Source organism: Phaenicophaeus curvirostris, chromosome 16, assembly GCF_032191515.1.
Source record: "Phaenicophaeus curvirostris isolate KB17595 chromosome 16, BPBGC_Pcur_1.0, whole genome shotgun sequence".
Classification (NCBI taxonomy): Eukaryota; Metazoa; Chordata; class Aves; order Cuculiformes; family Cuculidae; genus Phaenicophaeus; species Phaenicophaeus curvirostris.
In genome coordinates this window covers 17,216,930-17,230,762 of record NC_091407.1, presented here as the reverse complement: position 1 = coordinate 17,230,762, position 13,833 = coordinate 17,216,930, and the positions used below count along the sequence as shown (strand labels likewise).

General features: G+C 46.4%; 1 protein-coding gene across 1 annotated transcript in view; it reads left to right on the top strand.

The window, feature by feature from the left end:
- Positions 1-13,833, top strand: part of DNAAF8 (dynein axonemal assembly factor 8) — a 101,273-nt gene that overhangs the window by 48,759 nt on the left and 38,681 nt on the right. Inside the window, 8 exon segments of the mRNA XM_069870285.1 lie at positions 1,034-1,091; positions 1,094-1,149; positions 3,318-3,349; positions 3,351-3,460; positions 5,917-6,208; positions 8,835-8,858; positions 8,860-8,943; positions 13,178-13,331. Of these exon segments, the coding sequence (XP_069726386.1) occupies positions 1,034-1,091; positions 1,094-1,149; positions 3,318-3,349; positions 3,351-3,460; positions 5,917-6,208; positions 8,835-8,858; positions 8,860-8,943; positions 13,178-13,331 (810 nt within the window).

Here is a 13,833-nt window from a genome sequence, read left to right as displayed (position 1 = left end):
ATAATTCCTTTTTCCTGTTGTGAAAAGGTCCATCCACGTGAGACAAGAACAGGTTAACAACTGCTGTAAATCAAAGTTGAGTCTTTAAAGCCAGTGAAGCTGCTAAGGATGCACCACCTGAGCCCCTCTCAAAAGGAACAATTATTTTCCCTAATCTTAAAATGTATCCTGCCTGCTGTCAACTCTGCCTAACTGCATCCCTATTTCTGGAATGTTCACTATTGGCATAGCAGTAAACATCACCTTTTCCCAAACCAGAACTTCACAAAAGTGACTTTCAGCAGCTGCATTTACTCCTGGACCGTGGCCCTGCTTACTGAGCATGAAGTCACTGTGAATTCCCATGAGTGACACATCTCTAAACTCACACTTGTACAAGTTGCTTGCTTGACTGTCTGGAAAATGGATGAGAAGCAAAATAAGGTGCTGAGACTAGAAAGTGCTGCACTACCATAAAGCTGTGACCTAAATCCCAGAGTCCTTTTGCCTGTCCACAAGTACGTGGCACAATCAGACTTACAGATATGTGTCACTTGTGGTGACATGAACACAGGAGAGATGTCCTTATTTTGGTTGCAGGCATGCAGAAGTTCATGCAATTCTTTCCCTACCCTTCCGTTTGATTAGTTAATTGGGGCATTCCTTTAACAAAGCCTTTTTCTGCTGGAGGCTCAGCGCTGTTGTGAAGACATAAGGCCTTGAGCTGCTCAGCCTAATCCTGCAGTGGCATTTGTGTGCAGCTCGTGTTCCTGCCAGTGGGTACTCTGTGTGATGAAGGGTCACTGGGTTGGACTCTGGGAATGTTCAGTCTCTTGGGAAGCAGTTGCGGATTCATATTCTTGGGCTATCACTTAACTGGAGCGAGCGATATGGTAGTAACAAAGCAAATGATGATAGATTAGCAACACTGGACTAATGAGTTTAACCCATTAAGATGCATCCTTGTCTCTCTAGTCATAAAATCTTTTTTCCTAGCCCTTTATTTTGAGGGATTGAGATCACACAGGTGAGAGATGTCTTTTGTGTGTTTCAGGCAGTGGAGAAGGTGTTTGTAGAGCCAGGTGGATTTTACTGGCAGACAGCTGAAACTGATAAAAATACTTCCCTGGTGGCAGTGACATCGGTGCTTGCAGAGATGCAGACACTGAGGTAAAAAAACCAACTAACCAAACCACTTTTTTCTGACTTGTGGGATGACGTGTGAAACTGAGAGATGATTAAGTAACCTGGAATATTTCAATTGTGAGGTTCGGTACAAATACTGATCTTGAAGTATTTCTCACTCAGACCTGAATGCATCAGCTGCATGTTTTGTCATCGGTATTGATGTGCTGATTGCTCTGAGCCATGGAAGATTAAACTATGAAATTCGGGGGCTGGAGAAATTGCTACCGACCAGGTGCACATCAGTAAAAACAGACAGGATTTTGATAACCTAAGCCCATTTGACTGCAAGCCAATATAGAGCACAAATTTATTTATTTATTTTAAATCTGTGCTCAGAAACATTCAAAAATCACTTCAGAAGCTACTGATGCCTGACCTGCAGCTGCTGTGCACATGTCCTCCTTAGTTTACCCCAGATGAGCAGGTGAAGGTAACAATGTGCTCATATTTGCCTCTTGTTTAGGAGTGCATACCAAAATGTACTGGACCTCCACCCATGTACGATAACTTGGTAACTGCGGTAACTCACCTTTCTTAGCCCTCGTGCAACACAAAACACTGAATGTTTGATCTGACAGAGTTCTATTTCCTGTCAACGTTGATTCAGGGAGGTGCAGGAACACCAAGTCCTTCCTGAACACGCAGCAAGCTTGAGCAGTGGCTGAGTGTACCAGGTTTGCTCCTGAAAGTGCTTAAGTCCACCATTAGGAGCCGAAGATACCAAGCACCTGGCACAGTTGGAAAGCACCTCGTGTCTTGGTTAAAGTCCCTTGGCTTGCCTCAGGAGTGATGCTGGTGTGTCCCAGCAGACCTCTGGCAGTAAGGGCAGGGCGCTCTGCAAGGGGAAGCGAGCTGGGAGCCGAGGCAGACAGTGAGGCAGGCAGAGGCCTCGCATACCGCATGGGGTCCCATAGCACTCATGCAAGAAGAGCAGAGCAGGGCCAGCCAGGAGTTCACAGTGCCAAGGCCAAGCCAGAAGGTCAGTCAGTTAGGATAATGGCTAGGATCATGTGTGAGAGGGCTGAGGCATACCTGCAGCAAAGCCCAGAGAGACCAAGGCCAAGTGCCTGGCTCCTGCGCAAGGAGAGACAGCTGGTCCAGAGGTTTCTGGGTGCCGCATGGTGAAAGTTGGCTTGAGCCCAGGCAGCCGAGCCCCCAGGGTGCTCATAGTGGCTACAGAAAAATACTTCCTTATTGGATACTGTGAATACCAACTTAACATTAGGAGAGCTTGAGATAGACAAATGTGAAGAAATAGAGCTTTTATTCCTCATTAGACCTCTTTATGATCTGAGTAAATTTATGTCTGTATTTATTGTGATGGTATAAGCCTCATAATGTGTTTATGGGGGAGTAGCATTTCATTTAAAGTGCCCAATAGTGATGAATTAATTTGGCATTTGCTGCAGCCATAAAGCTTGCTGCTGGAGGTGTTGTGTTGCTGTAGAACCAGGAGAACTACGTACATATTTGAGGGTGGTACAATCACGCTTCTCTGCTCTACAGCCAGACAATTTATTACCCACAGCACCACACAACTTCCTGTCATAAAGTGCCTGCTTTTGAAGCAATGTTTCTTCTAGTCAGAAAGTAATGATAATTTGTTTCTCTTTTGGGTATAGACAACTGGGTTGTTTTGGTGTGTCTCTTCTTACATGAGGGGATGGGCTGAATTGGATGAGTCTGGTAAAGCAGATTTCAAAATGCGGGTCTAGGACAGTCCCAGTGATGTGTCTGCCTTTTGATGTGTTTTTTTAATGTTGGTTTTGGCACTTTTGTAGTTATAAAGAAACAGTCATTTGGTCTATTATTATTTAACCACCTTTCTGCAGCATGTGAGGTTAAAACAGCAGGAGCGATACACTTCAGTCTCTGTCCCAGAGAATGTGCAGTTTTTTCCTAGTAGATTTATGTGACAAAAGGGACAATTATATCAGCAGAAAGATTCAATCATAATTATAGGTAGTTATGATTCAGTCTGGAGCTAAGAGCCTGCTGAGCTGAACTGCATATAAACATACAATAAAAGAAAGCCCTTACAATGTAGATAAAGCATGGGAATTAAAGGTGAGCAAAAGAGATACAGCTGTGTGGTTGCTGAGGGCTTGGGAGCATTTGGCTCACTTCTTCAATGTGCCCTTGCTGTTCAGGTTGCCATGGTGTTGCTGTTTGAAACTCTTCTGAAGTCCCCTAGCTACCCATCACATGTTGCAGCTGGTACATGGTGCTGGTCTGGATGTCTGTGGACTCCACCTGCTCTATCCCCAGCAGGATGTGCTGCTCTCTAGCTCAGGTGAGGTCTAGTGTTCCTTCACCACGTGGTGATCTAGAGTTGAAGTCAAGGATCTGTCAATGTACTAAGGTGCAGAGTGGTGAGCATAGGGGAAGAGGGTATCGGATTTACATGAGTTGTTGCTTTATCAGTTTTTATGTCTTTCCCAGAAGAAATGATAAAAAATCTTGGGCTGTTTCTTTCCTTCTGTTCCCAGCGCTGAATATCCATGAGTTGAGTTCGTAACCTTTTATATGTTTTTGTTTCTCAAGCCACTTTAGTTGTTGGGTTTTTGCAGCAATCTTTCCCTGATGGGAGTGCTCAGCTCCAGGGCTAGACATGTGAGTTAAATAGGTGGAATTAGTATCCACTGATTTTCCTGCTCAGCCATTATCACTACGAGACAACACCCAGGTCCCTTGGAGAATAATGCTGCGTCCTCTGCTGCCTCCAGAGATGGACTGGGAATTCTGTATCACTCTAACAAGGGAAAGTTTGTGTTTGTTACTGTGGCTGAGACAGGCAGCCTAGAATTTCTATTTGACTTCATGGCTTTAATTTTGCAGGCTTTGGGCCAGACTGATTAATGCCACATTCATTGTGTGTGAACTGTCAAAATCTAGGATTGCAGGTGGTGAGATTTTGGTTCCTCACTGATTGGTAACATGTTAACACCCTATTTTCCCCATGCACATATCCCAAATCAACAAGAATGCTTGCTAGGGTGAGTAAAACTCAGAAGGGGCAGACACCCTGGGGGGAGCTGCAGTGTATTTGATTTTCCTGAAGGTTTTAACTGCAGAAAATCTAGCCTTAATTCCCCCTTCCCCATTGATCATTGCACTGGCTAATAAAATGTCACGTTTGCTAACAGAAGATGGTCTGAGATGGGAGGTGAAGAAGATAAGATAAACAAAAATGGTGTGAGTCTCTGAACGCAAATTTTGTGTTTAAGATCAGATACCAATGTTTTCAAGTACTGACATGTGCCACACAAGTCTTTGTTTTTCCATTTGTGAAACAGAGATGTTGAAGCCTGTCTGAAAGTTTGTATGGAGTGTTACTGGTTGCTAATGCAATATAACTCTAAAATAACAGGGGTTACATTAGCTGCAAAATACAGGAGTTGCCTCTGCAGTACAGTAGAGCTTGTACTTGCTTTTACGCCAAGAAGTTCTCCTGAAAGGCTTGTATGCAACACCAGCACAAATACAGGGAACCCATTCCTCTTGCAGAAGGGCATAGGCAGGCTGAGCATGAGAAATGGATTTCATTTTTCTCAGGTAGAAGGTGAGTGAATCACCTTTATCAGAGAAAAATTCTCCAGTCCCCCTGCCCCCTTATCTAAATTTGAACACAACAGGAGCAGACTGCCCCAGAAACAAGGTTGCAGCTGCATTTGCCTGTGCTGTGCATGTAATGCATTCATAGTGATAGCTGGAGAAATGAAGAGGGACTCCATAAATGAGTAAGAAAGCCATGAAATCACCAGCCATTAGGGGCTGACAGGCAGCAGGTCTGCTTCAGTGCTGTGCACCATGCACCATTATTTAGGAACATTTTGTAGGAAGAGGCAATTCATTTGAGCACTGCTATGCAAGTTTGTAAATTAGATTTTTACCTGTAGCTTCAAAACTTTAAAATGATTATTTTAAATATTTACAGTCAGTTTCTCCTTTATCTGCCTGCTCTGGAGACTTGTTCTGGCTTCTGATTCTTATGCAACAAATAGTGTAATTGAATATGTTTTTAAACCTAAAGGGAAGGAAATTACACGCCGTGCTGCTTTCTCTAACAGCTGCAGAGGAGCCACATTTCCTCTTTTTCTGAGGTCCTTGCTGGACCCCAACAGCAGACCTGGAGAGAGGTTTGCCAGAGGCACTGGAAAGAGTTGTTGCTGGAAATAAGGGAAGCCACAGCTCGAGTCCTGGCAGGGAGATAAAGGTTGCAAACCAAGTGTTTGCCTGGCTCTGTCATCCTACCCCATAGCACAACCTCTGCATTTAACGCAGAAGGAAATAATCTGGAAAAGAAATCCACGGATTTCCAGTTTGTGATCCCCTTCCCATTTTTCCCATATCTGATGAAAACGACAGAAAAGGCCTTCTCTGCAGGCCTGTGTCCTTGTCCATCCTCTCCTTCTGTCCCCAGCTGTCCTTGAGGGCATCAGCAGCTACTGAACAAGAAGTGCTGACTTCTAGTGTATCAACTGCTCTGTAGCATTAACCGTGTGCACACTCCTTCCCACAGCAAATGGAGCTCACCAGCTCCGCTTTCTTTATTGGGCTACCTTGGGTGATCTCAATTTACTCTTGGGCGAAGCTGGTTGCCAGCACATGACCCACAGGACAGGTAACTAGGAGGTTTCTTTGTTGAAGTCTGGCTATGACAGATCTGAAGAGGACACTTGAGTGGAGTGACCGACCTTGAGGCAGGTTGTTGCATGTTTTAGTCACACACATGTTTGTCTTTCACAGCAAAGCTGCCTTCTTCCTACACTTCAGAGACTGGCAAGGTACTGCTGGTGCTGGCGTTAGGCGTGAGAGGGCCCAAAGCCTGCAGCACTTTGCAGAGCATCCTTGGGCCATCTGACCCATAGCTGGCTGGCATGAGAGACTGCAGTTCCATCAATGCCATCTACCGCAGCAGCCAAGCAGAGCTGCTTGTCTACCTGCCCTGCCTGGACAGCCATGTGCACAGAGAGCTGTGCCTCTGTTTTGGGGGGAGAGCTGGTGTCCTGGATCCTGATTCACGATGCGACAGAGCAAGGTGATGGCCCTGAATGCTTTTGAGCTCTGTTTTTTCTCCCAGGCAAAGCATGACATGGAAGCCAGGCAGGCACAGAGCTAGCGCCCTTTGTCTTTACATATCAGCCTTGTGCTAAAGGTCTCGGTTACTAAAAGTGCAGGGTGGGAGCAATATGCCTACTTTTATGTTTCCAAACCAGTTGCTACAATCTGCAAAAGTTCCCCTCTCACAGGAGTGTCTCTGCAGCACACAGGAGATGTGTCAAGGTGTCTGGTGTGGGACTCATGCAGGTGCTTCACATCCCTTGTTCCCTGGGCCCGTAATTCATACACACCTCTCTTGGGCCCTCTTGCTGGATACAGTGGATCAGGTTGATCTGAGACCTCCTGCAGCTGTGCCTCTGAGAAGAGCTACAAGGTTGGGTGCCTCTGAGTGTCCCTTTGCTGGAAAGCCTGCTCTGGTTTTGTCCTTTGTCCTTTTCATATCAGCAGATTGGAGATAAGGGAGTTCAGATGGAAAAGGTTCTTCAGAGGGTTGTAGTAGAAGTGTGTGAAAATGAAGGGTGGCTTATAAACTTTTAACTCTAGCAATCAGCATGAGAAAGGCAGTTGAGGAACAGACGGCATAGCAATAGGGTGCCAATATGTGCTGGGAAGAAACGATCTCACTGTCAGATGGGTCTGGGTATGGCTGGAGAGGGCACTGGGCTTTAAGCACCCGTTAATCCATTGTGCAACTTAGCCCATCTGTGCTCTGCTGTGTTGTGTTGCAGGGAAGGGGACTGTATCTCCTAAAGACTCTCTTGGGCAGAAATGGATTTACCTGAATTTTTTTCATCTTACTCACTTGGCTTATAACATTGATGTCGGGCTACCAGAACACCTGCTGTTGCCTTAGTAGAGCAGTGCACGAGGGAAAAGGGCAGGGAGCAAAGCTTCAGCAGCTCTGCAGAAATCAGTGCTGAGCAGCCCTTACTCACCTTCTGCACCTGCAGAGAGGCAGAGGGAAGGCTGGATCAGCAGCCTGGACTCTCTTGTACTTCTTCCCAGCATTCTGTTCCCACATCTCTCTGCAGCTTTTCCCTGATGAACGTGAGTGCTTCCTACAGTGGAAAACAATCATGTCCTTTCCTGACAGCCTTGTAACTTCCTGGAAAGAGACTCAAATGTAAGGACCCAAGAAGCACATTTGATCCCGTATATGTAAACATACATCCTTCTTTCCACTGGAGGATCCTAGTAGGCTGCCTGTAGAGGGAAGAGAGGAGGCACTTTTCAGTTTGGCTTCTGAAAGACAATCCTCTGGTTGCTTTATCAAAATATTTGGCCTAGATCTTCAAGGAATTTCCACCAGCCAGGAGAATATCAAACCACAGATCTCTCCCTGGTTGACGTGTTTGTCCCATGGGCATGTGTAACTACATGGGGATGCCAGCCTCTGTGCTAGAGTTTTCAGACCCTGGGGGTCTCCTTGTAGTATTGCTGAGCTGAGTAAACGATGCTGTAGTGAAACTTCCCCACAGAAGACTCACAAGGCCATGCACCTGCAAGTTCCAGACAGGACTTTAAAGGTCCCTTCTGATCCTGACTGCTGGGTTCCGTGTGGTACACCATCAGCGGCAGCATCCAGGAGGTGAGGTGACCAGCTCTGCAGTCCTGCTGGTGCTTTCTGCAGAGTGGCAACCTGGCCCAAGTAGCATTAAGCTGGTGCTCATGAAGGGCTTGTGTGTCAGTTCAGTTCTGCTTGGCCATGATTCTCATCATTCTTACTTTTAATATTTGAAAATAACCAATTTGGCAAAGTTTCATTCTCTTTGTATGTTTATTTTCCTCAGGGATGCTTTCCTCCTCTTACAAAGATGATGAATTCTGCTCCTTTTGTATAACTTAGCCAGTCCAGAGCAGCACTACGTGCTAAATAATATGCTTGTCTTTCTCCTAATGCTGGTAATTTGGTCTGTTGGGGCTCAAGAACACAAACTGCAACTCAGATTATACTTGCAGATGCTATGGTCTTCTGGGAGCGAGCAGGCAGGATGCATTCCAGCCAGCTCTGTGGTGGCAAGCGATGAGGCAGGCAGGTTTGCCTGAACAGCCTGCACCTCACAAACCTGGTCAAACAGTTTCATAGGCTGCAGTTTGCCTTGCTGTTGGCTCCTGGGTTTCAGAATCATGCGTCGTGTTTTCTGTGCTTTGATTTGGTTCTTTTGGGTATGCAGGATTATTTTAAAGGTTTCTCTGGCATGAACATCTCTGCCAGACTTGGTTGTGCTTGTTGCCCAACACGAACCTTTAAAACTGGTTGAACTCTGGCTGAAGAAAAAAAAGAGAACAGCAACTCTTGGGCAGGAAAAGCTCTGATGATGCAGCCTGACGTATTTCTTGGTTCCAGGATGTCTTTGCTAAGGTGGCTACTTTGCATTAGCTACTTTTAATCTGAACACAGAGAGGTGGAGGGTGGAAGTTATAAAAAGACATTCAGGAATGGAGACCTTGATGCAGCTCGTATCATAGATGAGGGATTGAAATAGCTTTTCCAGTAAAGCTGTTTTACCAGAGAAGCTTCTGTGTTCCTGGGTTTTCTGCAGAAAGTAAACTTGAGTCAAAACCTGGCATAACAGCTTTTAATATTAATTGCTTTTCTTTAGCTGTCAGAGCCCTTCATCAACCAGAGGATGCAGAGGAGGAAAAGGCTGATCTCCAGGGTGTGGAGCTGTCTCGACTTCCAGCAATACTTGTCTCAACTACCAAAGGTCAGTGTTAGAGAATGAACCTTGAAGTTTTATGGATCTCCTTCACTAACAACATTCCCTTACTCCAGCCTGCCTGTTTTGGGAAGTTCTGTCACTCTCTGTATTGCTCAGTGCTATGACCTGGCCAGCTCTGGAGTCAGGAACGAATTCTAGTGAAACGCTGTTGCCTAAAGTGAAATGGCAGAGGAGTGTTGTCACCTCATCCTCATGGGAGTAACTGCTGGAGTACTACTGGCTGCTTGGATTTCACTGACGGGTAAAAAAAAGGAAAAAAAAACAACAACCAAACGGAGAAAAAAACACCCTATGGGAAATCTCTGCACCTAAGAGCCTGCTCATCAAAGAAACAGTCTTGTGGAGACTTAACAGTGTCCTCAAACTGCACATTTATTGATTAGAGACCATCTGCCTCTCCTGGTGGGCAGTTGAATGGAATCAGCATGGGTATGAAATGGTTAGGACTTCATTCAGGGCAGAGCTGACCCTACAATCAGGAAGGAAAGCACTTCATGGAGCATATTACACAGCATTCTGCTTAGGAAACTGTCAGCTTCTGGCCTGGACAGGCGCACACTCTCCTGGGTGGAAAACTGGTTGGATGGCCGGGCCCAGAGGGTGGTGGTAAATGGTGTGAAATCCAGCTGGAGGCCAGTGACAAGTGGGGTTCCCCAGGGCTCAGTGCTGGCTCCAGCCCTGTTCAATGTCTTTATCAATGACCTGGATGAAGGCATTGAGTGCACCCTTAGCAAGTTTGCGGATGACACTAAGCTAGGTGGAAGTGTGGATCTGCTGGAGGGTAGGGATGCTCCAAAGGCATCTGAACAGGCTGGACCACTGGGCTGAGACCAGTGGGATAAGGTTGAACAAGGCCAAATGCCGGGTCCTGCACTTGGGACACAGCAACCCTGAGCAGCTACAGACTAGGAGAAGTCTGGCTGGAAAGCTGCCTGGAGGAGAAGGACCTTGGGGGATTGGTTGACAGCAACTGAACATGAGCCAGCAGTGGCCCAGGTGGCCAAGAAGGCCAATGGCATCTTGGCTTGTATCAGAAATGGCGTGGCCAGCAGGTCCAGGGAGGTTATTCTCCCTCTGTACTCGGCACTGGTGAGACCGCTCCTCGAATACTGTGTTCAGTTCTGGGCCCCTCACCACAAGAAGGATGTTGAGGCTCTGGAGCGAGTCCAGAGAAGAACAACAAAGCTGGTGAGGGGGCTGGAGAGCAGGTCTTATGAGGAGCGGCTGAGAGAGCTGGGGTTGTTTAGCCTGGAGAAGAGGAGGCTGAGGGGAGACCTCATTGCTCTCTACAACTACCTGAAAGGAGGTTGTGGAGAGGAGGGTGCTGGGCTCTTCTCCCAGGTGACAGGGGACAGGACAAGAGGGAATGGCCTCAAGCTCCGCCAGGGGAGATTTAGGCTGGACATTAGGAAAAAATTCTTCACAGAAAGGGTCATTGGGCACTGGAACAGGCTGCCCAGGGAGGTGGTTGAGTCATCTTCCCTGGAGGTGTTTAAGGCACGGGTGGACGAGGTGCTCAGGGGAATGGTTTAGTGTTTGATAGGAATGGTTGGACTCAATGATCCGGTGGGTCTCTTCTAACCTGGTTGTTCTGTGATTCTGTGATATTAACTGCTTGTCACCTGGCTCCACCCAAATTTTCCCTTTGTAGGAGCAGTCTTCCAGCTGCTGTATGTGTACCTGGCCAGCAGCAAGCTGTCTGTGTTCAAGGGAAGCCCACCAATGTGTGCCGGCCTTGTGCCTGGCTCAGAAGGGTCTGTGTGATGTAAGGGAGGAAAGCCAGCATGCTGACAGGCTTTTTCAGCATTGCCTGGCACTGCATAAGTCATTTTTTGACAATGCTATTAGAGCATTGCTGTCTGGTTTCTACTCCCACAACTGAAGATAGTTTCACAGGGAGTGGAATCTCGGCAGCTCTCAGGGAGGAGATGTCAGAGGGAAAGTAGGATTGTGCTGTTGTAGAATGAAGGCATGGAAAATATATCACCAAAGGGAAGAATGTGTGAGAAAAGGATGAAAGCATAAGCCAAAAAGATGAAAGGAAGGGAAAGCGACAGGGAGTGTGACAAATTATAAAGTCTCGCCTTTGAGATACGCTCTTTCGTATAACTGGGCACGTTAACTCAGGTTGCTTGGCAGACGGCCATTGGCTCTGCATTATTGGGGATTGGTATTGATGGCAGCTGGCTGCTGCTGATGGAATGAGTCACATCTTCTGCCTCCCCTTCCTTTTATGGCCATTAATGATTCACGTTTGATGTGGGCTTCTGAGTTACACCACACCATGTTCCATCTGTATCTGGGCTCAGGAAGTCACTTTCAAGCTCTGCTCCTCAGATAGATGACTGAACCATGGATCTTGGAAGAGAAGCTGAAAACCCAGTGTGGGAGCAGGCTGTGGGGTTTTGAGGACAGGAAACATTCACTGACTCTTTCCCTCAGGTCTCCAGCAGCTTCTCTTGGAGACAGGAAGATGTTCCCGTGCAGAGCATGCAGAACAAATACACTGCAGCTTCTCCCAGGTATATCTGCCCCTTCTCGGTAATCAAAGTTTGACTGACCATCACAGGCATTTTTGTTGATTTGGGATATGTGTATGGGGAAAAATGGGTGGGTTGTTACCAGATAGTGAGGAACCAAAATCTCACCACCTGCAACCCTAAATTTTGACATTCATTCACACAATGAATGTGGCATTAATCAGTCTGGCTTAAAGCCTGTAGAGTTAAAGCCATGAAGTGAAATAGAAATTTTAGGCAGAGGAACACCCTGCCTGTCCCAGCCTTAGCAACAAACACAAACTTCCCCTTGTTTTGTTGCTGTTGCTTTGAATTACCAGGTTGAGCCTTGGGCAGATTCTTGCAGGTACAGATGATGTGTATTGCAAAGTCTAGAAGCAACCGTCACTGATAGCCCTACTCCAAAACCAAGCATAATCAGGACACAGAGACTAAAATACTCCGGCCTCATTATATCTTTCACTTAGAGCTAAGAGAAATTACTTGGGCAGTGTAGAGGATACCCATGTAGAAGCAATACTGATGGTTTCCCTTCAGAGCTTGCTCTTGGCAGGTTATGGAGAACTGAATGCACATAATGTGCAGGAAAAAAAGCTGTACTGGGACTAGGACAATGTAATAATGAAGGTGATGGTAAAAGCAGAGACTGAAGATAGGTTTAGAGCAAAGCAAAGACCTCAGGTAGGACAGGGTCTTCAGGGAAAAGTTGTGACCTTGTCCTAAGTACCTAAAATGGAGCTTAGATGCTGTTCAGAAGGTCTTACAGACTCTTTCTCCTGAGGTTACTCACAGCATGTGTTGCCACCCTGCTGGTAGTGAGCTTAAGGTTCAACTTAGAATACAGGAGCCTAAAACCCTAAGGCTCTAACCCAACGTGATCTACTAGGAGGAGGGATAAAAGAAGGGCACGAACAGCCAGACCTAGTGGATGAGAACCAGGTAGGCAAGCGCTGGCTGGTACCATTATCATGATGAGCAAGTACAGGAACATGTGCAGCCACAGATGGTACCAAACCATGGTACCATGAGAGTGAAGTGAGGTCATCACAGGCTGGTACAAAAATGCGGGAGCTCATGCCACAAGGCAAGCTCTGGGCTGAAGGTTAAAGACTGGGTAAAGAAGGGACAAGAAGAAGCAGGAGGTGCTGAACAAGACCGTAGAAGCCACCTACAGGCTAGGACCACCATAATAGGAGAGAGGAATGGCTGGAGTTGTTTTATGCACTTCATAGTGCATCAATTGTGGGTTGGTCTTGTTGACATTATTTAGTTACTCATCAGTGTAGCCAGGCCTATCATGTCCTTGGCCCTTGACAGAACCAACTGCTGTCAGAATGCCAGCTGCAAGGGTAAGAGCTCAAACAGCCTGGCAGGGGCTGACGGACAGCTAGCAGGGTGACTGATAGCACAGATACCTCACAGGTAGATGAATAGCTCATAGACAGCTTAGATAGACCTGGTGAGACAGACTGTCCAGGGTAGGTGATTCATAAAGACATTACTGATGATGCCATGAGCTTTGCCTTTCTAGGTTGGCCACTGACAGCAATAATGAGCCGGATAGAGCAGATAAACCATGAAATAAGGCGTCACCATTTTGGATGTGCTTCAAGTTGGAAGTAGCCACTGTGAGAGTTGCCTTGCATTGATGCCACAGCTTCTGTGGAAATAACATGCTGCTTTTCTCACTTTCTTTTTATCTAGGGGTGTAATTTTGGTGGTGTCACCTGTGATATCTCCTCATGCATATGGTGGTGTGATTTCAGTCTGTTCTCGTCGGGGGTTTGTTCTGCAAGGAGTCAAACAGCTGTAGCTCTCACCCCAGCAAGCCGTTGTGTTGAGCATGACAGCAAGTCAGGTACTGGACAAAGCGCACAGCTCAGTTGTATACCTTGCATCAACAGTTGTTCTGAAACTAATTATGCAGTGAACTTCTAGATGCGTGAGCCAACACCCCTCCAGTCAGTGCTCTCAAGGACACTCATTCTCTCTTTACTAGCCAGCACTCGTGCTCTATCTGTTCCTGTGAGAGGTACTCTAGTTGCTTTCAGTGCTGGTTTTTTCCTTGGTAGGAAAATCCCACCAGGCCTCAGCTGGTTGCTGAGAACAGAAGTGAGAATTCATAATCAGGCCTCCTCCTACTAAAGGAAACATGAACTTTGCCATTGATCTTGAAATAAGTAAGAGCAGGCAGTAGCCCCATAAACCAAAATAACAATTTTTGATCTGCAATCACGTATTCAGGAGAATAGTCTTTATCCAACAGACTGATGTCCCTCTGGGACTGCTGATGGCCTTTCAGCATGAAGTCCTCTGTTTTAATGCATTCCAGATGGGTTGCAAAAAGAGCTCTTCTATTG